The 26,970-nt window shown below is 37.6% G+C and overlaps 1 protein-coding gene across 1 annotated transcript in view; it reads right to left on the bottom strand.

The window, feature by feature from the left end:
• KCNH8 (potassium voltage-gated channel subfamily H member 8) overlaps positions 1-26,970 on the bottom strand; it is a 350,458-nt gene that overhangs the window by 175,543 nt on the left and 147,945 nt on the right. Inside the window, exon 3 of the mRNA XM_036996268.2 lies at positions 21,365-21,496. Coding sequence (XP_036852163.2) covers positions 21,365-21,496 — 132 coding nt within the window. The remainder of the gene's footprint in view (positions 1-21,364; positions 21,497-26,970) is intronic.

The following is a 26,970-nucleotide window of genomic DNA, read 5'->3' as shown; positions in this document are numbered from 1 at the left end:
GGCCAGTCATCGGATGAAGGTTGCCCAGGGAGGGATGTCACCTTGGATGGATCCTCTTTCCAGCTCAGATAATCCCTGCAGGGAGCTAACAGCTCAGGGACTGCAGCTGGCGGCACTTCCAGAAGCTGGAAGTCTTCAGACCTGAAGGGGGAATCTGGTATCACAGCAGACAGCCAGTGACAATTCGAAAGTGCAAACAATATGTGCAGCATATTAAATAATTATTTTCTCTCAAAACCCTGTGTTTGGGAGATGGCAGTAAGAAAGATCATTGAGAACCAGCAAATCAATGATTTGAATCTTCTATTTTTTTCTCATTTATAAAGCAGGCTTGACAATGCTGTTGCTCTGTGTAGAGATACTTAAAGTTGTCTGTTTCTGTTTGTTTTTCGACTTGGTTTTGTTTTCATCAGCTCTATCTGGTCCTTTGAAAAGATATCTATCTACTCCTGCTTATTTATGAAATTAAAGACGTATTTTTCATAAAAAGAAGTGGTACAAATTTGTTAGGTACAATACTATCATTTCTTCTGAAACCACTTTCCTGTCCCTGTTACCAAAAATTAAAACTAAAAATGGTCATTTACACTTTTCCCCCAAAAAAACTTAGATGGAAGCTTGCTTCTTTGGAAATGGTGCCTAATTTCTTCTCCAAGTTGCAAGAGGCATGAAAAGGCAGGCGGGTGTGCAATTTTAGCAGTCAGCAGAGTGCTGTCGGGTTGCTGATAATTCACCTTTGCAAGATTCCCCTGAGACAGCCGATCACCCAAAGGCTGGTGCAGGACAGCTCCCCGCTGCAATATGAACAGCAAGTTTCATGGACTCAGTGTCATGCAGAAAAACTGCACAGCAAGCAAGGCTTAGAGTTCAGCATGATTGGAATCTTGAGCTTCTCTAGAAACAAGGGCAACACTTGAAGGATCTCTTACATGTGGGCTTATTAAGGACTGAATGTGTCCCCCCAAATTCATATGTTGAAGCCCTAATGTGTGGTATCAAGAGGTGGGGCCTCTGGGAAGTGGTTATGTTTAGATGAGGTCACGAGGGTGATGCCACTGTGATGGGATCAGTGCCTTTATAAGAGGAAGGGACCAGGGCTCTCCTCTCTCCCAGCCCCCATCTTAAGACATAACAAGAGGCAGTATCTACAAGCCAGGGACGGGGCTCTCACCAGAACCTGCTCATGCTGGCACCTTGAGCTCAGGTTTTCCAGCCTCCAGAACTATGAGAAATCAATGTCTGTTGGTTAAGCCACCCAGTCTGTGGTATTTTGTTAGAGAAGTCCAAGCAGACTGAAATGGGGCTTCTTGGAATTTTTGAAAAATATTTGGATTCTTTGAACATTTGACTACTTCTGCTGCAGTGGAACTGAATTCAATGTGACATTCTAGATTTTATTTTGATGAATTTACAGAGCTTGAGAGATCCTTCTCCCCAAACGTGACTGATTAGACTCCAGTCAGGCACTGGGACCACTCAGGTCAGGCAGAGGAGGGAAGGTCCATTTAAAGCTGGTATGTGAGGATGAGTTGGAGGTCTCCTAGTATAAACCACATAAATTCTAACCATCATTTGAGAAACATTGAAGGAAAATTCCCCATTTTATGCCTTACAAAACCTATAAGCATTACAGGATAGACCCACTGTTTTTTTTTTTTTTTTGGTGGCTCCAGGAAACACTGGAAAGATAGACCTTTTGCTGATAATTGAAGGACATAGATGGTCTACAATATTTAATGCTCAAGATGATATCACATCTCCTCCTAGGCAAAACGAATCAAACGAGCCATGTATTCATACCCTGTGTATTGCTTCACTTTACTGGTGAGGAAAATGGGTAACATTGTGGATAATATGGTGTTTTTTTCCTAATATGAAGAACCAGCCCACAATCTTACCTAACAGAGTGGACAGGGAAGTGTTGTTTTGCTTTGGTTTGGTGTTAGCACTAAGACTTCAGGACATTTTGTATCATTCACTGGTAATTCAGGGCAGTTTTGGAAGAGTGCTGACTACACTGAAGGTTGGGCAATAATCTGAATGCACTTGATGTGGTTAATTAGATGTGCTTACTCTTCTTTAAAAAATATATCAAATTTATACATGCATGTGGCTGTAAATCATCCAGAAGTTCTTAGAAAACCAGAATTTCTAAGATTCTCTCATCCCATTTTTTTTCCTGCACCAGAAACAAAATTTTTGGCCATTTAAAACACATCTATTTTTCCAATTTCTTTAGTTTCCAGTTCTAGGCAGTTTTGACTTGCTCTTCACTATAAAAGATGAGAATTTAGTTCACTTTTCTATTCCACCCAAAGTGCACACATCCTCCTTCCTTCTCTCCTTCATGGTATGGTTATATTGCTACTTTGGTTAAATCTATATTCAGTGTTCACAATATTGTGATCCCTGAGAGGTGAGCCATTTGCTGTACAATAAATATTTTGTATGTCCTACACAAGTTTTTGGTTTCTCTGGAGTTAATAATTATCTGGGTTTGTTGTGTTTTCTACATATTAGCACTGATAAAAAATCCAAGCCCTTTACCACTTAGAGGAGTTTTCCTTCAGTAAGTTTTGATGCATCAAATGGAAGGAATGGAAGGAATATTGACTCATCTTGAAAGCCTGTCTGCTCCTCAACAGAGCGTTCAGCTCTCATCCTGAGCTATTCCTTGGCCATCACCCTGAGATCATATATACTCTCTTGACTTACACCTTCTTTTGTCAAATCCCACATCTTTGTTTTTCTCGGCTTACTGTGTCATTTTGGTGCAGCGTAGCCACTAGCAAATTCCCGAGAAAAGGTTCACAGAAGGGAAGTAAATTTTTAGAGAACTTTCATGTCTGAAAATGTACATTTTTTTACTCTTGACTTTATCATCAATTGGCTGGGTATAGATTCCAGTTTGGAAATCAAACTCAATCAGATTTAAAAAAAATTGTGGTACAAGCACTCAACATGAGATTTATTTTCTTAACAGATTTTAGAGCATACAATACAGTATTGTTATCTATAGGCACTAAGTTGTACTGCAGATCTCTTAAACTTTTTCATCTTACATAGCTGAAATTTTATACCTGTGGAAGAGCCAAGTCCCCATTTCCCTCTCTCTCTTGCCCTTGGTAGATAGACATTGCTTTCTGCTTTGCTTCCCAACCTATTTTAGATGCTTCACGAGGTTTTCAACCTTCAGTGATTGCCTTATTTCACTTAGCATTATGTCCTCAAGGTTCATCCTTGAAGGAATTCCTTCTTTTTAATGGCTGAATAATATTCCACTGCATGTATGTGCCACATTTAAAAAAATTCATTAATCCACTGATGGGCATTTAAATTGCTCCTATGTCTTGACTTTCATGAATAGTGCAGCAGTGAGCATGGAAATGCCAGTATCTCTTTGAGATACTGATTTCATTTCTCCTGGATAAATACCCAGAACTGGAAATGCTAGATCATAGTGCAATTTCAGTTTTAATTTTTTGAGGAGCCCCCATACTGGTTTCCATAAAGGCTGCACTATTTTGCATTCCCACCAGCGGACAAGGGTTTCACTTTTTGAGGCACTGCTATTTCCTAGCTTCCATCATTCCTTTTGAAAAATTCAAAGTCATGGTTTCTGATCCCTTTGTACATTGCTTTTTTTCTCTCTGATGACCAAAAGAAGCATCTTTTCATTTGCTGCGTCATGAAATTTCAGTGTGGAAACTCACACCCTGAAGTTGTAGGAACTTGGGTAAGTTGATTGACAGACGACTCCTCTCTTCCAACCAGTTTTATTTTTGCCCTTTCTCTCTCTTTTTTGATACTCTATTTATTCCAGTTGCTTAACCTTCTAGATCTGTGCTGTTCAATACAACAGGTGCTAACCATATGTGGCTTCTCAAATTTGCATTTAAATTAATTGAAATTAAAAAGATTTTTATAATTCAGTATTTCAGTCCACTAGCCACATTTCAAGGGCTCAATAGTCACATGTAGCCAGTGGATATTGTATCAGTGCATGTACAGAACATTTTCATCATCACAGAAAATTCTAGGACCGTGCAGTCCTAGAATGGTCATCTAATTTTATCATTTTTTTTAATTTTTATTTTTCACTCTTTATCATTTTGCTCTAATGTATGGAAGATTCCTCACCTTAATCTTCCAAGCTTTCTACTGACATTAAAAAAATGCCATCTTTATTTTTTAATTTCCCAGGGTTTTTTTTGTTATTTGAATGTTTCCTTTTTTCCACAGCATCTTATATTTATTTCATGGATTTTATATCCATTCTTATCTCTCTGGAGATAGTAAACGTTAAACTTTGTTATTCCTCGAGTTTCTCTTATTTAAGCTTTTTTGCTCTTTTTTTAATGCTGATTTATAGCATGTATTATATATTAGAAGTTTTCGGTAGAAGTCTGGACAGTTTTCGACATCTCATATTGAAGAGGAAGCACAACAGAGCTGAATACAAGGTCTGAGCACCTGAGTGGGAGTGTCAGACTTGCTCTTAGTTGGAGGGTGGTGCGGACGGGTCATTTTCATACATGTCCCAAATCAGCATATTCAGAACTTTCCCCCTGTGCTGGCCAGATTGTTTTGAAGAGATTCTTTCAAAGCCTTATCAAGAGAGTTATAGATCTGGCTGCTGGCATTCTTGGCACCACACTGAGCAATCGGACTGGGGTCTCAGTACTCGGGATGTAAACATGTTTGTTCATCCTTATTTAGTACTGCACCAGTTTTTCTTTTTAGTGCAGAGACCCTCCCTTACCACACTTACAACGGGTCAATGGCCCAGCTCCCAGGAGAGTCCTTGGTGGAGGAGCATCACCTTACCTGTGATCATTCCCAGTTTGCCTGCACTGAGTGCTCAGAGTTAGTGTGCAAGGCCCTCACCCAGCTCAGACCAGTCCTGAAAGGTCATCCCACCGACTGTACCAAGACCCAAAGCCTTCTTCTGCTCAGCCCTGCTTTCCAGATGGGGACCCCACCTGGACTTCCCGGGGAACTTGAGAGTTTGGGAAGGGCAGGTGTCTGGCTGTACATAGGAAATCTGTGGATCTAGCTGCTGCTTAAAAATACTTTCACAACATCTTTCTGCTTTCAGCTTTGCCATCATTATCATTTTCAAAGGTGTCTATTCTTGAATGTCTGGAGGGCTCCACAGTGGAAATTGTTTTGTTTCTTAGCTCCCTTTCAGTACTGGTTAGGACTTAGGTTTCTCAGATCCATTAAGTCAGTTTATATTCATCAATTTGCTTTTCAGTTTCTGAAATTTTGTTGCTATTTGCCTTTTCTATTACCTTTACCTTTGACCTGTGGATTTGTCTTTTTAAAAAATCTTTACACTGTTGTTTTAGTGATACTTTGGAAATGTATGCATTCAATCTGCCTGTTTCTTGCTGTAGACTTCACTCTGCATCTAGCGCTTTTGACAGTTTTATTTTCAGGCCATCTGTATAGTAACTATAAGTCAACCTTTCTGGTTGTACTGACCCAGGAAAGGAGAGTGAATAAGGGATTCTATATCTTGAAATTCAAATATTTTTGAGGAAGTAAATTAATGGAAATGATCAGATTGTAGTTCAGTATGGAAGGAATTATTATAAGTGTTACAATTCCAAGATGATATAAATGACTGAGGATAGATTGAAAAGTAGACATTATCTCAAAGATCTTGGTGACTCATGACTTGAATGACAGTCATGATTTTTTTAATGGCCATCTTGATGGATTTTATATATTACAAAATGCAGGCACTCAGAAGCTATCCTTTTATTAAATTCAGTAGTGATGAGATATAATATACATTAGTATGTACCATTCTAGACTCAAAAGGAGTAGAATGAACTTTAAGACATCTTAAAGGAAAATGGTAAATTTGATCAAAGGGCAGGGGGTAGGGAGCATGTAGGTAGTATGCAGAAAAACACACAGTTCATTCAGAAGAAAAGATGGTTTTCTGGTGGCCTTAAAGCATTTAAAGAAATACTCATTTACTCTCTTTAAATGCTTTTTCTGAGAAAATTTAATGGGATAGTTGGTGGGTAGAAGTCCTTTATTGATAATTAATAGGCCATTCAGTGTTAGTTTTCTTCCTTCTTAAAGGATCCAAGAATGACATGATGGTCTTAACTTCAACAAGGAGGAAGGAAATATTACATTTGAGCTCCCTCAAAGTGAGTATTATTGGGTTTATTGCTTTAAAATCTTTGTAGAAAAAGGAATGGATGGTCATATATGAATGAATGTATGAAAGATAATTTTCTTTGCATAATGAACCTAGGAATGATATACTTCTTGGGTTTTTTTTTGTTTTACTATTTTTTCCATAAATGACCATGTAACATTTTTATAACAAATATAGTGAATATATCCCTTCACATGTATATACCATGATGCATTGGCCTTATAATGTAGAGATGATAGGATATCAAACTTTGAAGCTAAATAATTTTACTTATTCCATAGGGTTGTGGAGAGGATTAAATTTGTGATTAGATGGAAAGCACTGAGAAAAATAGCTGACTTATGGTAAGCATTCAGTAATGTTAGATATCATTTTTTATTCCAAGAAACATTAAAGGTGCTAAAACTTATATGTTAGGAAGGTTTTTAAAAATAAAAAAATGATTTAGGCAAATGGATCCTTTTCTAATAATTTATTAGAAAATCTAAAATTCAAAAATCTAAATTATTACAAAAAAATGAAAAAAGGCTCTCATAAATGAGCTAAAAATTTAATATTACTTATTAACATTATTCTTTATATTCTAGCTCCACAAAGAGGAAAATATGGTTGGATATAATAATCATAGTATCTGCAAGTAAATTTTCAAAACTTATACCCTGACCTAAAGAAATCTTGCTCCAGGATTTCCATAAAAAAGCCACAGGAATATATAATGTTTTTTCCAAAAAATGTAAAGATGTTAGATGATCTCCACTTTTACATACCTTTAAAACTAAATTTCTAAATATTTATGAATGCCTAGGGGTCCTTCCTTATGGAAAATGAGTATTTTTTTTTCCTAAAGTGCAGAAATCAAGCATAGCTGCATGATCAAAATGCTCCAGGGCAGTGAGTTATAGGTAAATAAATCAATAGCTGGAGAAAGCTGTAATGCTTTCCAAGTAGACTGTGTCCCAAATTACACTCATTACATTCCTTACTTTGTCATATTTACATGACATTACACTCATTTAAATATTAGCTTCCTTAGTTTGTCACACTTACATGACATTTGTACACTTAAAAACTTACTTCCAAACAACTTGATTATTTTTATTTAGGTCATTTAAATAATACCCAGGCATTGATTATGTTTTCTAATATGTACATTAACATTGTAATATTTTTCTTTAAAAAATTACTTTTTTTTAAATTTCTTTAAAAAATTACTTTTTTCTTTAAAAAATTGTCCACAATCACTGTGTGAACAAACAGCAATATTCATGACTAATTATTTTGTGGGCAACAATAGATCAGAAAATTATACTTTGACCCACATGTTCCCGTCAAAGTTTTACATGGGAAGACAATAATCTCTAATGCAGAAGTGAAAATTATACTCCCTTGTTAAATGAAAAAAAAAGCGAATGGAAATTTTGAGGAGTGCAGCAGCCATCAAAACCAAGCCATGCCTACTTAGCTGGAATGCCTTTTCTGCTTCTTAGAATAATCCCAGATTTTACCCACAAATTTCAGCCACTTAACAAAATCATCAACATACTCAACTGAACAAATTCTCCCTATTTGCTTCAAAAAATTATTTTTAGCATCATTACAACAATCTTTTAAAGAGAGTCTTAAGAAATAAACCATCCAGAGCATCCTGCACTCATTTTTGCCAATTTGGTAGGTATGAAATTCTCTTGACTTTTACTTTAAACTTTCTTGATTACTAATTAGGTTTGAATCTCTTGATTTTTTTATGTCCAATTTATTTTTCATCTCCTTTAACCTACTTATGTCTGTTGCCATTTTTTATAATTGAGTTGTTGGTATTTTTGTGATTTATTTGTAGGAGTTCCTTATATATTCTTCATACTGATTTTTAGTCAGTTGTGTGTGTGTGCGTGCATGTGTGTGTGAATTGCAAATAATCTTTTCCAGGCTTCTGCAGGCTGGTCCTACATACAGCTAGTCTATAAACCTAGAGCAGAGCTTGCATTATCCACCAATTGTACATTTCTGCCTCTCAGAGATGTCTGAGTAACTAGCCATTGTTTTTGTCTGGCAATTCTAAGATCAAGAAAGCTGTAATGCTTTTGAAGCTAACTGTGCTTCTCTGTATTCATCACTTTGCCCCATAGTGAGTCTTCTTATAATTAATGGGTTTCTCCAAAATTACACTCATTTAAATATTAGCTTTCTTACTTGGCCATGCCTGTGTTAGCCTAGGGGGCCAAGAGGGGTAACAGGACTGGGTTCAGTCTGACTGTGATATTCTCCACAGTTGACTGAGTCATACTGTACAATTGCTTTACATAAAGAACAAGACTTGTACTTAACTTAGGTGGACCTCTGCACACATCCAGATACAGCTTACAGTTGGAAGGGTTCTTATCTTACATATGTAAGATTGTCCTGAAGAGGCACAGTTAAGCTTCTAGAGTAGCCATCAGTCTTTGTGTCTGTAATCGTGCCCATTGGTGAGACTTTTTGCAACAACACTGATGAATGCTTCATCTTCTGTCATTGGAAAATAATTTGAGTTCTCTGCTAAGTATCCTGAGTGATCTAATTTCCTTCTCTATCATTTAGATAAATGACCCTTGTTTCATTTACACAGGTGGCCTCTGTGGTCATGCCGGTCTATGACGTTCCCACTGGCATTTGTCAGTTCAGGGTCCTTCATCTTTTTGCTCTGATCACATTGTCTTTTAATGAATGAGAGTTCTGAATTTCATGCAGTCACATATAGGTTAAATGGTTTTAGTATCCTGTTTGTACAATAAACATGTACACCAAAGTCAGTAGACATTTACTCATATGTCTTTCTTAAAAAAAGTAAGTATTTAATTCTCTTTTAATTGATTTCTATCGATGATGTGAGGTAGGGGTTGAAATACAACTTTATTTAAATGTGGGTGTTTAATATTTCCAGCATCATTTTATTAAATAGTCCACTCTTTCCACGTTAGTATATAATGCAAGGTATGTCGTATGTCAGATTTTCACATACATATATATGTATGGTTCTGGGCTTCCTTCCCATGCTATTCTATTGGTCCATTTTTTAAATGATTTTTTTAATGTACAACACTATATTATATGAACAGCATTAATACTGATATGTGGTAGCACACCTTTCTCTATTTGGTGCATTTCTGTCAGGATTGTCTGCTATTCTTGCAATTCTGATATTTCATGCAAATTTTAAAGTCACCTTATATTCCACAAAAAACAAACAAGCAAAATAAAAATTAAAAAAAATTCTTGTTGAGATTCAGGAATCTCATTGAAATTTCACTAGATCCATATATCAATTATGGATTAACTCACATATTTATGATAATAAAACTTTCTAGCTATTAATCCATGAGTATTTTATTGCACTCCACTTATTTAGATATTAAATGTCTTTCATGGATGAAGTTTTCTTCCTAAAGCTCATGCATATTTTTTGCTAGGAGCCTTTTATCTCATTTTTACCTTATTTTACCACCAGCACATCCATATTGTAAAATTTTTTTTTCATGCAGCAGTTTTAAGTATTCTGTATTAAATGGATTTTCTGTACCTTCAGTTCATCAAATCCTTCATAAATTTACGACTGATTTTTTTTATAATTATAGATATCTGAAAATTCAACAAAAAACCACAATGAATGGAATATTTTCATTCCAAAAATATGTGAAAGATACACTGTTTTGTATCAGCATCTGAATCCTACAAGAGGTTGAGGTCTCTAAGTTTCTACTTATTATGAAAGTGATAATGCCTTTCTCAATAGCAGGTATTGTGAGTATCAGGTTTGCTTGTTCCTACCACCTTTACTTCTATCCACTATTGTTTCAGCAGACCCCAATAATTGATTATGGTACTTGTTCCTTATGAGACTAGATGTCACTGCAGTAGGCTTTTCAACATAAAATTCTAGGTGGTTATCACCAATCACACCACATTAAGTCTTCTAGCAACACTTATTTGCCATGTCTAGACAATCAGATTCATTAGATTATTTTTCTACCACTATCATCTGTTACCCTCACAAATTAATAGTATATCTTTTAACTTTAACAATGATGTGTAACTGCACAAGGGTGATAGTCACAGTGGAAAGACACCACCAACCCCCAGCAAAAGACATGTATTTCATTAATGTAGGTAAAGGATAAAACATCTACCTACACCTCTAGAAATGGCTGTGCAGAGTAAGATGGCCTGCCGGCAGTACTTCTGCAGATTTTGATAAGCAAGGATTCTTGGCTTCCATGTCCTCATATTGTTCCACTGCCCATTGTCCATTGCTGGTTGAAGAGAAGACTTTGTCAGGTCTTTGGTCCTGATTTTTGTCTATGTGTGAATTTTCAGATAGCCTAAAAGTCTCTTCCTACTCACAAGTAGCCAGCATATTTCCCAAGAGCTTTGCAATTCACATTGAGAATTGAAAGTCCATTGTTTAGGGCATCACACCAGTAGACCCATGTTTGGGCTTATCTGAAGTTCTATTTCTCTACAGAAGGTGATGATAGAATGTTAACAGGAATAACTTTCACTTTAACCTCAATGTAGTCAATCAAGCTTTTCAACACAAAACTAGACTGTTTTACTCAAGAAGCCATCATCCAATGGTATGGCTTGATTTTTTGTACTTATGTTGCAATGTACATAAGTAAGTTGCCAAATAATTTAACTTGTAATTTAATCCATCTATCATTTAGGTTTTGCTGAAGTTCTACTGTAAAATGAAATACAATTGGAATCTTATCTGAGCTGCATCATTTAATTACTCCCTTCAGCTCATACCATAGCACCCTACACATGTAAGAGAATATGTGCCTAAAAAAAAAACTAACCAAAATCATGATACTTACCTATTCTCATGGCTACTTCTTAATACTGTGCACCAGTGTGACTCAGGGTTCTGCCCTGTTCCTCTCTTCTATCCTGGGTATCTCAGTTTCTTTCGACACTCTTGAGTACATTTCTAAGTGGTCACATTTTTTTTAACCCACTTTCTTAACAGACCAACACTCTAAGGTGCTTATCTCATATTGCCCTATGTTTTATTTGATTCCATCTACTCGAAGTGTTTGCCCATATTTGTACTAAGATTGTACTAAGAAATACTATAGTTGGTATCTGATATACTTGGAGTATCCAATTTGTAATCTTTGTGAAAGAATCACTAATTTCATTTACAGTCAGAAATTCTATTTTCCTTTTCTATACTTTTATTGCCTCTGCCCTTTTTGCTACTTTATTTTACTGTGCAACTTATGACCTCTCATATCCTTAAAGATCACCACACATCCCTTAATTCTCAGATCACTGCAAGGGTTTCTCAGCTCAAACACTCTTTTTCAATGTTCTTTTCCTTTTAAATCATACTAGACAAATTCCAAAATGCCACAGGGACTGTGAATCTCTTAATGCCACACAGTTCAATCTTTGGTGTGTCATACACTCACCTAAATGTTGGGGCTCCAAAGTGAATCAGAGGTGGCCTGTGCCTCCCAGGGCTCACAGTCTAAAAGGGGGAAAGGAGCATATGCAATAGCAAAGGCACAAGCAGTATGCCCTTGGGCACCATGTCTAACTTGCAACACTTCTCATCAATATGATCAGTCATTTTAGCAGCTTTAGAGTTAATGTATGTTCATCTTACCTCCCATCTTGCATAAACATCCTTGTATGAATGTCTGCTATTAAATGCTAATACTTGGGCTAAACTATGATTCCCCAAATTTTGTATGAATATGTATTTCTCAAGAACTGAAGGATGTATTTTTCAGAGACCAAATAAAGTTGAGTGTCATGTACTTTTAAGAGATTGAAGCAATACATGAATACTTCAGTAGACATTATGCAGTAAAACTTCTATATCATCTATGAGCCAAATCATTCCCCCCACAGTGTGTCAAATCAATAGGCTAAAAGCCTCATGGAATTTTTGGGAGATAGGCAGGATTATTCAGTGGGATGGAAAACTGATTTTTACTGAGGTCACGGCAGAAACTAAACTAAAACTAAAGCAAAGCAAAGCAAAGCAAAGCAAAGCAACGCAAACCAAGCCAAGACAAACCAAACCAAACTAAACTAAACTAAACTAAACTATAAACTAAACTAAACTAAACTAAACTAAACTAAACTAAACTAAACTAAACTAAACTAAACTAAACTCAAGCTCCTTTGAAAAATGGGGACCCAATCTTTCCTCCTCAGGGAGCCCAGTGTTTCCAGAGCTCTCCTAATAGCTGGCGTCAAAGCTCTTGGTACGTGCTAGTCTGTTTTTCTCACACTGGCAAAACCATTATCAGCTTAACCCACCTAACAAGAAAAACAAAAAGGGAACACACCCCACACCTACCCTGAAAAGCACAACCCCATGCCCTGCCAGTCCTCAGCAGGCCTCTCCACAAGATGCTAAACCAGACACACAGTTACTCCTGCCCATGGCTGCCAGCTTGTCCCAAGTGGTGGTAGTATCATTCATGAAGTAGCATGATGGCTTTAATTCCCAAACTGGAATAGTTCCTGTTACCAAAGCCTACATGAATTCTGGTGGATATAGAGGATATCGCTAAGAATGCATTCAACCAGGGAATCAAGTTATATGGTGTTTAAAATGCTGTCTGAAATAATTGTCTTAATACATATGTGTCTACTGTTCCAGTTAATTACTCATTCAGCTGCAAAAAGTTTTTAAATGTTCAATTCTATTCTTGAAGTAATAATACTAGAAACACCTTTTGTAAAATCAGACTAATAAGGTACTAGTTTCATAAAGTTTTCATAAAGGATCACAATTTACTGACCAACAGAACAAATTCAGTCCACAGATATATTTTGATGGCTGCAGAATATTCAAATATTCAAATTTTTTCTTTCAAATAGAATGACTCAATGAAGCATAGCACTCACTGTATTATACCTCCATGCCCACCATGATCTATTTCATTTATCATACTATCCTATGGTCTCTAAAGGCAACCTAGTTCACGAACACTTGCTTACACTATTTACCTTTAGAAGATGTTAGAAGAGAATAATATTAGTGAATATGTATACAAAACCCACAATGCTTTTTTTCCCTTTAATATAGTTAATACAATATGATACAGATGTGATTAAAATTCTTCAATCATCTTAAGCATCTATCTGGACTATTCATTTAATGTCATCATCTATTTGGTATAGATCTACTGGAGGTAGAAATCTATCTCCTCAAAAAAAGTATCAACTTTTAAATAGCTCTTAAATTAGGCAAACAAACAAAAAAATCAGAATAGTTCAGCAGGTGAAAGGGACATCGTTATGATGCTCCACACTGAAAATCAACATATTCAAAGCACATAAAAGTAATCTTAGATTTGATTAACATCTGGTCAGTGGCTTAACGTCTGTCCTTTGGAGACGGGTTTTTATGACTTTTTAGGCAAGTAACTTGAATTATCTTAAAAAATGTGACCAAATTGAAATTGAGATTCTCAGAAACTGAAAGACAAACAGAAGAATTGACAAGAACAAAAAATCAGCCAACAGCAGAGATTCTATTTGAAGCGAAAGAGCCATGCAGCTCCATCGGTAATAACACATTGGAGAGGGAGATGACTTTGGTAAATACATGTCAAATTGTCTTTGACTTAAATCAAGCAGAACACAGCCAAAAAATTTATTCATCAGAATGGGCACCTGAGACATGCAGCTTCAATAATTACGACCTGATTATTTTGAAAAAGCAAGAATTCTATGTTGTTTTCTATCTCTAAATAGTCAAGTTTCTTAAACTGGGTATCATTTATACATTCACTTACTCATCCACCCATCAATCAGGTATTTATTGGGCATTTACTGAGCGTTAGACACTCTAGATGTGTTGGGGATGTGATCCTGAAGAAGAGAGGCAAAACCTATTGGTTCCCTGATGAAACTTAAATTTTAAAGGCAGAGAGAACAATTACAATATAAGATAACTTTTGAAAAAGGTTTCAGGTAGCTATAAAGGCTATGAAGATCACAGCATGGAGATGACATACAGTGGCTGGAGGTGTCTAACTGCAGACCAGATGGCCAGGGAAGGCCTTTAAGGAATGTCTATGACCCAAGGCTTCACCAACAGGCATCTTGTTAAAATACAGAATCTGATTCAGAGGTCTGAGGTAGGGCCACAGATGCTGCATTTCTAATCAGCTCTACTGAAGATGCATCAGGGCCTGTATAGTATACAATGAATAGTAAGGACTCTAAATAAGAAATGAGAATAGGGATAAGAACTGGCCGGTGCTGTCAGTTTCCATGACAATCAGGCCAGGTGTGGGGAAGGAACTCACCAAGTCCAGCCTTCTGTTCACCTCATTTCCCGTCTTCAGTCATTTGTTTCACAGGAGGCCCCGGGGCATGACAGAAAGACAGGTGCTCTGAGCCCCGAAGGGTCTGGGCTTCCAGCCCATCTCCACCTCTTCACAGCACTGAGGCTTTGAGCGGTTCACTTACTCTTAATCTCACTCCCGTACACTGTAGTGTCCTTGGATAATCTGTCTGGTTTACAGAAAATCATCACAGATCGATAGACACTCTAGGTCTGCTGACTCAACTTCACTTCCGACCTCTTCCTCTTTTGGCTATTTCTGCTCTAAAAGTGTAATTGCTTTAAAAATATCTCCAAGCCTTTGATTCCCTAGTACACCTAATTCATTGCTATTATTTCTTCTGAAGCCACGGAGTAACAGGAGCAGGCAGATGGAATATAAAACTGCTGTCTGTGTACTTACTAATGCCAACCTGCTGCTGCCTGTCAAAAGTTAGACCACCAAGAGACATCGCTGCATTTGAATACTGATTTGTGTCACCACCAAAGGTAGTGAAAAAGGCTACACACATCAACCCCTAAATTGTCAATTCAAATTTGAAGTGCCCACTTTTTAGAAATGATAACTGAAATCTCCCAGTTCTGGGACAGCTGACGACGCTGTTGCCACATAATGAATAGCCACCTGTCAACCATCATTTCAAACCAAATGTGGGACAGCCTGAAAGAAATAAACAAAAAATAACTGCATCGCATCCTGTGCCTAGAAACACAAGGTGCACATTAGCACACTCAACTGGCTTGAGTGGAAAAGCAAGATAGCATAATGAATGAACTGCTGTGAAAAAAATGTTTGGAAAATTGAGACACCTGCAACAGAGGAAAGGAACTTTTAAAGGAAGCTAAATGCTGCCATGTAGGTGAAGGTCCTTTAATAAAAGTAATGCCAGCAAGCATGTACTCAGTGTCTATTACGTGCAAGGCACCATAGAATTTCAGACATGCGAAGCAGTGCGCCATCTTCAAGGCCCTTAGCGGTTTGGCAAAGACGAGCTAAGTCACCAGAGCGATGCCAGCAACGAGGCACAGCAAAGCCTAAGGGAAGGAGCCTCATATGAGCTAAGGTGGTTCAGGTACCTGACAATAAAGACAGTTGCTGGGAAAAGGAGTGACAAAGATGTTCCAAGTGACGGAACATCTGGGGACATGGGTGTGCAGAAAAAGAGCATGAGTCTTATTAGCTGACACAAACAGACCAGCCTGGCTTGTCCAGAGACTTTTCAGCAGGTTAAGGCAGAATGGTAGTTAGAAAATGGGCTGTGGCCTTATAAGCTGATTCTTAGGTGATATGAGCCTAACCCCGCTTACATGAGCTAAGGGCAAATCTGTTGAAAGAAGAAGTGCTGTGTCCCCACAGGCCTTTCCCCTGTGCGTGAGCCCCCTTGTGTGCCTCTCAGGGTCCAAACCTTCTTTTACAAGGACACCAGCCAACATGGATGAAGGCCCACCCTCTGGCCTCATTTTACCTTGATTTCCTCAGTAATGGCCTTATCTCCAAATACAGTTGCCTTCTTAGGTCCTGGGGTTAGGGCCTCAACATACCAATTTTGGGGGCACACAATTCAGCCCATAAGGTCCCCAAGCCAGAAACTTGGAACTCAACACACTTTCCTCTTCCTTCACTTCCCAACGTCTACCTCCTCCAACGTGGAGCCTTATCTCCACATTATCTAACCACCTCAGAAAGACACGATAACGTCCTGAGGATTTAAGCTCTGCCTGCTCTTCTAGAGCTGGACTTCAACTCCCTGACTTAAATAGGCAACTTCTGAACAAAGGTCATCTATCTGCTGTTCCATATCCTGAAATTAACATCCCTTCCTTTGAGGATCAAATGCCACTCATCCTCCAAGATTTGCTTCAGTATCGGGTTCCTGGTGACCTTCTTGTCTCTGCTCTGATTCTTGCTGGCCCCACGCTATGTTATTCCCTTGTCTGGGAAGCATCTACTGTTTCTGCCACTCCTACTACCACTGACACATGACGCTGTGAATAGTGGATCTATGTCCTTTATACGCTCATGAACTCTTCAGAGAAAAAGAATCCCAACAAAACACACACATACCCTGGAGTGTGACTGTTTGAATGTAAATCCTAGTTGTGCCATTTTTTCTGCCATTTTTCACCATGTTGCCTTTGTCAACTTATTTCAATTCACTGGTAAATAGGAATACCACTTATTTCATAGGGTTATAATGAGAAGTAAGGGCCTATTTTGTATGCTCTGTGCTATGTGAGTTACATTTATTATCTCATAAACTTTGAAGAAGTTAATTTGTGTGTGAGGCTTCCCCAGTGGCCCCATCAAGATCCAACCTTGCCAGCCTGCACTTACCAGAAACACCTGTCAAGGAATCCTAACACACACCTGTTACAATCCTCCAGTTTAGATTCACTGACCCACCTTATACTGAACAAACAGGACCTGCTAGCCTTGAGAGGAGATCCCTGGCCTCCTAACTAATCATGCTATTGCCATATTGTCTCTTCTAATTCTCTAGAAGACTTGCTCTTGCCCACAGTTAGTGAAGGCACTATTATTTTTGTCATTTGATGACTGAAAACAAATACAGACATGTATGATGACCACATCTTATGGATGAGGAAACTCCATCTCTGAGAGGGCAAGCAGTTTTGTTTAAGGCCTAACAGCCAACATGTGGTGGAACCAGGATTTGAGCTGAAGCTTAGATGATCAAAAGCACAGTCGCCATTTTAGCATCTTTAAGCAGAGTGGGTGCATAATAAATATGTGTTGAATCACTCTATTAGTAATCTACTTCTAAATTATATTAAAATATTTCTTACTGATAAGAGAAAATTATGTTAAATTCACTTAATATGCTATCCATGGATACAGAAGTTAGTGGCCTATAACCATCTTTAGAAGTAAAATATGTGTTAAAAAAGAGGCTAGTTTAAAAGGTGGTACCAGATTTCTGCTAAGTCCTGCTCTCTCTCTCTCTCTCTCTCACACATACCAGATCACCAGCTGAAAGCTAAGTGTATAAATAATAGTTTGCATTTTATGCTAATCTTCCATCAATGCTGCCCATTTATGGAAGGTCTGTACTGTATCCCGTAACTTGTTGGCCTTTTCTATAAAATATATTTTCCTTCATTTCATTAAAATCCAAACCATGCAGATATTAATGATTAAAGTATTTTTAAAAATTAAGTACACTTAATAAAGTTTTTTAAAAAAATTTGTATCCCTTAAACAAAGTCCATCAGATAAGCCTTGGTAGGGAATTAACACAAACCTTATTTCTACACCTTAGGCAAGATTCTGGGATACATCTGTACGAGACACAGTATCAGGTCAAGTCAAGCTTGATGCTCACCTACAGTTTCCTAGTACCAGGATACAACAGTGCTCCAGTTACACAAGGATAGGTGAATGATTTTCAAACACTTATCTTGAAGTTCTACAAATACTGTACACTAAGGTGTGCCTTCCCTGCAAGACATGCTATCAACTGGTGATTTTTAAGGTATTTTCCTCTAATAAGTACAGGTGAAAAAAAAAGAGAGAAATATGTATTATTTATGATCATTTTACTACCATGTTGACTAATAATAATTACTTTGCCTTTATAAAAATACTTCATACTTTTGTGGAGCATTTATACTAAAGTAGTGATAGAAAAATATGTTTGTGAGTTTTCAGTATGTTGGAAATGACACCTAATTTCATAAGAAGTAATAATCATTTGAGGAGAGTCCTAAAGCTACAAAAAGATTTAGGGACTTGCCTATCAAATGCTTCAAAATTCCTAAATAGAATTTTTGCATTACATGACTCACATTAAAAATGTTTTGTTGATACTTTTTCTTTAAACTTTGGAAGACACAGTCTTCACATTGTACATGTTCTCTGAACAAAAGGGGACTACTTTTGAGCATAGTTGAATATAGTTATTTAAATACAAATGTAAAACATTTTTCGACGGACCTCTGGGTCGGTGTAATTGTTATTGGTTCCACAGAGTGTTCAAGTGCACACTCTGCTCCCCCAGATGGCAGGTCCGCGGGCCTCTGACAGTGTGACACACGGGGGGCTCTTGTTGCTCCTTTACTCAGTTCTTCCAAGAGGAGAGGAGGGATTTAATCTGATTGAGTTTGGAAGGAGATAATGGCATCCAGAGGGGGGTCCTTCCTCTTTGGGGAGCAGCTATCTTTGGGGAATACCTGGTTACTCTGTTCCTCTCAGCTTTCAGTTACACCTGGGGGAATTCTGCCACTGCTGATGAGAGCTCTGGCTGTGACGGCCTGGTAACTTGGCCTGAGTCAGGAGTCCCTGGGGGAAGCTCATCTGCGCTAGACACATGCCATGCTCTGTTATCCCTTTCATCAGAAGGGAGGGTGATACGCTAGACTCCTGTCTGTCTTACTTTTACTTCCTTCTGAGCTGATTCAGAACTTGGGTGGAGAAAAAGGGTGTTTTTATTAAGCTCTTTCAAACCCCAAATGATTGAGCATACTTTACTCCTTTTATCTGCTGCAGTCTTCCAAGATGGGGCTCTCTCCCCTATCTGCAGACATGAGGAACATAAGACAAAGATGATGAAATGAATTTTATAAAACCACTGTGCATGAGTCTCATGTTCAAAGCAAGTCCAGTTGACTAAATTGCCCCCTTTGAAGCAAAAAAAAACCCAAAACAAACAAACAAAAAAAACCCAGCCATTGAGTTTGGAAGGAGGTAATGGCATTTACGGGGGGGCCCTTCCTCTTTGGGGTGCAGCTATCTTTTGGGAGTCACACATATATACACACACATATATCTTTATATTATACATAAGTTTATATTATATAGTTTTATATTTCTGTGTACACATCTATGTGAGTATATATAATATACCTGCACATATAACATTTAATATATAGGTAATAATTTATTCCAATAATCATTACTATGGTATAGTAAGAAATAAATATTTAGTCTTTGTTATCTGTTCTTGCACACAACTCTCTAAGAGTTGGGGTGTCCAGACTGAAGACTGTCTTTGATAAACTAATGAGTGATTGGCAGCTGGGACTCCTAGCAAACCAGCATGGAAGCTGACAGTCAGAAAGACCAAGGTGAGATCAGAGGGTTGGAACTTTCAGCCCCTCCCCTTAAGCCTCCTGGAAGGAGGAGGGGCTGGAAATACAGCTAATCGCCAGTGTCCATCATGACTATGTAATGAAACTTCTACAAGAACTCCTATGCAGCAGGGCGTAGAGAGCTGTGAGCTGGTGCACACTGAGGTGTGGGGAGCATAGCACCCAGAGAAAGCGCAGCAGCTCCATGCCCCTCCTCCCCATGCCCTGGGCAGCTCTTCCATCTGGCTCTTTCTGAGTTGTACATCTTGTAGTAATATCAGTGAAGTTTTCTCTGCATTCTGTGAGCCCTTCTAGCAAATTATCAAATCCATAAAGGGTGTACGTGTTAACTCCTGACTTTGTAGCCAAGTTGGGCAGAGATGGGTGGGTACCCTGGGCACCCAAAACTATGACTAACATCTGAAGTAAGAACACTCCTGTGGGAATGAGCCCTTGAACCTGCAGGGTCTGACACTGATTCTGGGTAGTTAGTGTCTGAACCACATTAAATTACAGGCCCCCCAGCTGGTGTTCGTAGAGTTGTAGGACTGGTTTTTGGTATGGAAAGAGCACACACATTTGGTGTCAGAAGTGGTGTGTGAGTAAATCTAGTTCATATTTACTATTTGTATCCCTGTAATAGCAGAAAAAATAGTAAAAACACAAACAGTGCACACTGATTTCCAAATTTCCTTTTCTCCCATTGGACAGATATTATACTTGCTGTAGCAGCCAAGTAACTTTACATTTACTCTTCCCTGGTGTATGTAAAACATGCTACAGGATTTAGTCATGCAAATACACAGGACAAGAGTCCTGAATTTGCAAACATTTCAAATGACAGAAGTAGGGGATAAAGGCACCAAACCATGATATTTCTACATTCATGATGTCATTGCAACATTTAGAACACTCACACAGATTTTTAAAAAGAGTTATAGTTAAGAGTCCATTTCTAAAAAGACACAGGTGTTGAAATTTCAAATAGCTGGTTCTCGTAAAGAACTTAGTACACAGGGAACCCTTACAATGACAACTGCCTTTTCTCTGGTCACTAAAATATCTAATCCTACTTCTGTTCAAATGTTATAATATCAGCATCTTTTCAGTATTAATTTTTGCCAGCTTACATAAAATGCAGGGAATTTGTTCCATGCTATAAACAGAAGATGTAAGTTAATCAACATATGTCTTAGAATCTTTAAAGATCATTTAAAAGCTTATTTCTGTCTTAAAACAAATTATTACAGTTATAAACTATCAGATACACATACACATTTGTTTGCAACTTCCACTTGAGCAACCACTAAACCCAAATTCTTAATTTTTTACATAAAATGAAAGTTTGTACTTCTAAATTTTGAGCTACTGCACTTTAGATGAAACTGAGAGATGTATTAATATCATTCTAATGTCACTTATTACTATCAATTCATTTTTTTCCCTAATAAAATAAGGTGGTGTGAATGTCATATTCTGATAAACTGTCTTCCCATGCTCATCCTATTTGCATAGGAATACGAATTCCTGGTAGGTGTCAAATGAGTCTTTGTTATAAAGATGAGAATGTAAATTAATGTGAGTCTCTGTGATTTTGGAATAGGAACCAAATACTGACTGCTAAGAGTTATGAATATTTATCAGTTGCTGTTATTAAAAAGACTTGTTTTTCCTCTCAGAGTTTCTGAGTAAACAATTTAAAAATGTTACTCCATATGTCAGTGTTTTCTGAAAACAGTACAAACCTTCTTTTTTATCTTCTGGAGTAATCTTCACTTTCGTATCTGTTATATCTTTGAATGAGGCCAGAAAAAGTACCACATCTCCTTTTTCATTCTTTATAGGAACAATATCCAATAGGCACCAAAACGGAGACCCTGTAACAGTAATAAAAATACAAATCAATCACTGCCTTGAGTTTTCTATGAAAACCTCACTTATTAGTAATACAGTTAATAAAGTCCTTACTGTTTCTTTCTATCCCACGACTGCCCCAAAATTTTAACAATGTCAGTTTTTAGATTCCATAAATGTCTAGACCATATGCATCTCTCTTCATTTTCAAATGAAATGCTTTCTCTGAAAATAAGGCAGTATTTTAAACAAAAACTCTTGTCTGTGCTGAGATATTTCTGTTTATGTCATTCAAATTGTATGTCTTTTTTGAAATTGTTGATGTTGAAGCATTCCATTTTATGCAGCATCGTCCCTTCCCACCCCCAGCACACACTGGTGGCTAAATAAAGACCTTTGTTTGGTATGAGTTTGTTAGAGGTTTATTTAGTCAGTTTAAAAAATCAATGACTGTCTACCAGAATGGCAAAAATAAAAAAGATGGAAAATACCTAGTTTGGGGAGCATGCACAGTTATTTGAACTCTCCTGCATTGCTGGCTGGTTGCAAATTAGTATATATACTTTAAAAAACTGTTCGGCAGTACTAAGCCATAGCCTCATCATATCAAGTTATTACAATATCATTGGTTATATTCTCCATGTTGTGCTTCCACTCCTGTGAAAATTTATTTTAAAATTGATATTTTGTACCTCTTTCTACCCTTCACCTATTCCACCCATCTTCCATAATCAAGTTCAATTCTCTTTGGTAACCAGCAGTCTGTTGTCAGTATTTAAGGGTCTATTTCTTTTTTTGTTTGTTTTATTTTTTAGATACCACATATAAGTGAAATCAGAAGGTATTTGTTTTTCTCTGACTTATTTCACTTAGCATGGTAATGCTAGGAGCATTTAGCAATGTACATAATTATTGAATCACCATGTTGTACATTTGAAACCAACATAATATTGTCTATCAACTACATTCCAATAGAAAAGATTAGACTCATGATACAACACTATACAGTAATGTGAATGAATGACATATAACAATTGACAATTAAAAGGATGAACAGTGCTAACAAAATGTTGAGCAAAAACACAGACACAAATGAGTCAATTGCATTTGCATTAAGTACAAAAATAGACAGAAACAGATCTATGTAGTTAGAAGTTAGGTTGGCAGTTACTTTTGGGAGAGTGTGATAGGAAGGGGACACAGGTCCGGAAGTTTTGGGAGTCTGGTCAAGTTTTGTCTTACATAGTAATGTTTACATAGTGATGTTCAGTTTTTGAAAACTCACCAAACTCTGTACATAGGCAATGTGTGTGTTTCAGTATGGATGTTTTATTTCAAGAACATATTTTAAAAAGCAATAATCAAGTTCAATTCTATTTTTTGAGGAAAAGAACCATGAGAAATAACATTCATAGACTCGTTAAAAATTAAGGCTTATATTTTGAAATTATATACATTTAAAACTGTATTAAAATTTCTGTACTAGATTTCTGAGCAAAAAGCATTTCTGGGCAGAAAAAAACTGAAAATTGTGAATGTTACTGCCTAAAAGCTAAACTATTAATCTATTCACATTATAATGTTCCTTCATTTTTCTTTTAATGGGGAAAAAGAACTTTAACACTGGGAAGTTCCATCTTATTTGGGAATTGATTTCAAAGATGGTTATTAGACAAAAATACCAGAATCAGAAATATACTTGATATTTTAATTTGTTTTGTATATACTGTATTAGATATCACAATTTCTAAGATAGCTGATATATCCAACCAGCCTTGAAATCTATACTTTTCTTTTCAGTTAAGCACCAGATAAAGGCAGTTGATTTGTATTTAGGGGCCATTTGACATAAAAATCATATTTTATTATAGGTACTGTTGTATTTTTTGAAGAGTATGGTCAAATACACATGCAATAAATGTGTGTATAATGTGCTTCTATTATATAAAGTGTGCATGGACTATGTGCCTGTCCCCCCACATCTTCCTAATAGTTTCAGAGTCATGATTTCCTCCTTGTTCTTTTGATTCTGACCTGTGGTTTCTTTCCATTCATTTTCCAAATACCTATGCCCTAGAAATCTCACTTCAGTATCCCATCACCAGGCTCCAGGAGACCTGAGGTCTAACCATAGCTCCACTCTTAACTTGTCATGTGACCATAGGGAAGTCAGCTAACCTCTTTAGAACCTGGTTCCCTCAGTTGTAATGTCCTCACATCCTTCATCCCAGTGATGGATATAGTGTTTCAAAAACCATGAGACAATGAATCAGTTCTACTGTCTATGATTAATGGAGAAACCTCATAAATAAATTATATTCCTGGCCAAACAGAATATTCATACCTGAATGGTTCTTATATCAAATTTTTTCTATGGTCACCATTTCAAGCTGGGAGCTTTTTCACTAATGCTGTAGCTACGGTAGTAACATAAACAACCATCAGATCAACCTGTCAATCAGACCCTAGAAATAGTAAGTGGGGACATGGAGGATGGTTAAGAATTTGATATTAAAAAAGAAAAGAATTCGATATTTTGGTTCACATTTTGGAGCATGTCTCCGTCAAACACTTTGTGAGAACATCACTGAAATCTGAACAGAGACTATTAATTTTCCTGAAAATCCACTTTATCTCTGCACTCAGAGAAGCAACATCATTGTCTCCACAGAGCCTTTGCACAGGTGTACCAATGCATTTTCAAGGGAGGCAAAAGCACAAAATGACATGAAAGCCATGAAAATAGTTGCCAACACAATATCCTCTGATCAGCCCTTGACACACAGCATCATTTCACTTCATGTTCTAGGAGAGTTGAAAGAACACTTTGCCTTTTAAATAACAATGAGATGTGATCTCTGGCATTTATAAATTCAATGAAACTTCATTAATATGGCTCCCTCTAAATTCAAATTTTGTAAACATTTGGCATGGACTAGGTGGATGTCTGCCTTCCCACTGCATATATGACAAATAATTGTACAAAGGCACCAGGCTAGCAGACATATAGGTTTGTTTTCTTCCTCTCCTCTTTCCTCCTTCCTTCCCTTTCTTCTCTCAACTTCTTCAAATTTGTCCACACCAACTACCTTTCAAATATGGCCTTGGGTACCTCTAAAGTTAGAAAGCAAAGAATATGCCACTTGCTTCTTCCTCCAGAAAAAGGGCTATCCTCTTACTGGCAGATGCCAGAACATACCAATCAGGTTCAAAGCAAAACCCTTCACACTTAATTTGCTCACTTCCCTTCCCTTAATATTCTTCCCTTCCCAGCATTCCACCCTGGCTCTCTGACAAAATCTTCAACCTCACTTAACTAGTCAGTCATTCAGAGCCATTCCCTAGGGTTGGCCTCTTCTTTTATCCATGGGCACAATGGTGATAAGGCAATGTCTTTCAATCAACAGCAATTTAGTCTTATACAATAAATGGGGTTAAGGTGGGAGGCAGCAAATCCCTCAGCCTCAGATCCAGAGATGTGCAGGATTCTTTTAAGCAGTTAGAGGACAGAAATCCGGTATCAATTTTAACTCCTTCTGTATATACCAGCAGTAATTACCATGTGGGTTGGGGAGTGCCAGAACATGAAGCTCTGCCAGGATTTAAGCTAATAACACCTTTAATTTCCATGAATAAATACAATTCATGGAGAGAAAATAGGGTTTATACCCTATATGGTAAAATGTATTTTTGGAATTGCATAAGTAATCACACAGAGTTTAAATCTGGTGGGACGTCCTAGGTCTCCATTTTGGTATTTTCTTTTTCTTCACTGGGAAACAAGGGTGTAGGAGAATTTGACTTGCTAATATTTACAACTGTTAGAAGATGTGTATGCTTCCCATACCCTGAAAAGATTATATTTTGCAATAAGCAAGAATTAATGGTAAGGTTTCCAGAATGAGTTCATGGCTTAATAACTCAATACAAGAAGGTACAGACATAAAGAAAATTGAATTATGAGTTCTTCCCTTTAATGACTATGCTGTCATGATGAGATACAATTGTTTCCTGATGTCACACAGCATCAGAGAGTGGGGTGTGACACTTTGCATGTCCTCTTCCACTAAGCAGGATTTGGGTTGGATTTTTAATGATAAACATGTGTGACCTTAGTTTCTGAAATGAAGACAAATATAATATCCTGAGTGTTAAGAGCATCAATATCATGTGACCTAAACATGTCCAGGGGCTCCTCAGGTTTGTCATTAAGTCTGATGAGTCTTGTTCTCCACAACTATTGTCTTAGTTCTACTTACTCAATGAAGTGGTGACAGGTTTGCTAGTTTTTAGAAATTAATCCAGGGGATACATTTTGGGGTGGGGTGAACAAGACTTGCCGACGGCAGCTGAGATGGGCCATGGGCAGCCACGGGACTTCCAGCGGATGCACACGGAGTCCCTGATCACCCCTCATCTGGACCACATCTGCTTCTCCCCTGTTCTGGCCTTTATCATCACTCGCTGGCCCTTCAAAAGAGTTCTCCCTGCCTTAGTTTTCTTCCTGTGCTGCTCCCAATCAACTGTGAGAATGTAGGATTCTGACTAAAAACCCCCGATGGCTTTTCACTGATTGCCTAAAGCATTAGCACAACCTTCCTGACTCTTCATCAATATGGAAGCTTTATTTTCAAGGGGCTAGAAAGGAAAACAGGAGTGGGATGGACAGTGTAGAGGCGAACTGAAAAAGAGGGGGAAGTCCTCTGTCGTATCCAGGGCTGCGTGGGACACAAACCCCTACAACAGCCTCACCCACTCGTCTTGGTGCTTGTATGGTACTGAGGGATGAAAGCATGACTCTGATAAAATATTAGGCAAAGTCTTCATGATGTGCAGGGAACACCTCTTCCAAACACCATCCATCTATAGTGCAGCCTACACTATACATGTTGCAAATTTTTGCTCAATCCCCATTGAATTTTCCTGAGTGGACACCCCTTCTCCAGATTCTCAGGACACTAGGAAACCAAAATAAAGGCCGCTGGGGCCCTGGCACCCTGAGTGGCCACGGAGAGCAGAGTCGGGTTGCTGGGAGAATGAGCCGAGTCAACTGGGGACGTCCCTGAGCTGGGCAGTGGCTAAGGACCCCTTCCATTTCAGTGTATAATGAAGAATGAGGATACCATAAAATGATGTGCTTTAAATTTGTTTCTGTGTAGAAAAAGAGACCGGCAGAATACACATAAAATACTAAGAGTGGCAGATTGTGGGGCTATAATTTCTTTTCTTTTTAGGATCCTTATTTTCAGTTTTTCTAGGATAAGCATAAAGGAATATATAGTGGGATTCTGGCAACTCTAGGGGTTTGGAGGATAGATGAAAGGGATCCAAGCCTCAGCAAACAAGAGTGGTGAGGCCGTATTTCTGGGGAGATGACTTTGTGTATATTTCCCATGATTGAAGCCCTAGCCAACATTCCATTTCAAACTCTGAGAAAACTTCTATGCTACATTAGGAGATATGAAAAATAAAAAGGGAAGAAGAAAAGAGAGGGAAA

Source organism: Manis javanica, chromosome 15 (genome assembly GCF_040802235.1).
Source record: "Manis javanica isolate MJ-LG chromosome 15, MJ_LKY, whole genome shotgun sequence".
Lineage (NCBI taxonomy): Eukaryota > Metazoa > Chordata > Mammalia > Pholidota > Manidae > Manis > Manis javanica.
The sequence above is the reverse complement of the archived record's forward strand: the minus strand, read 5'-3'. Positions and strand labels throughout refer to the sequence as shown.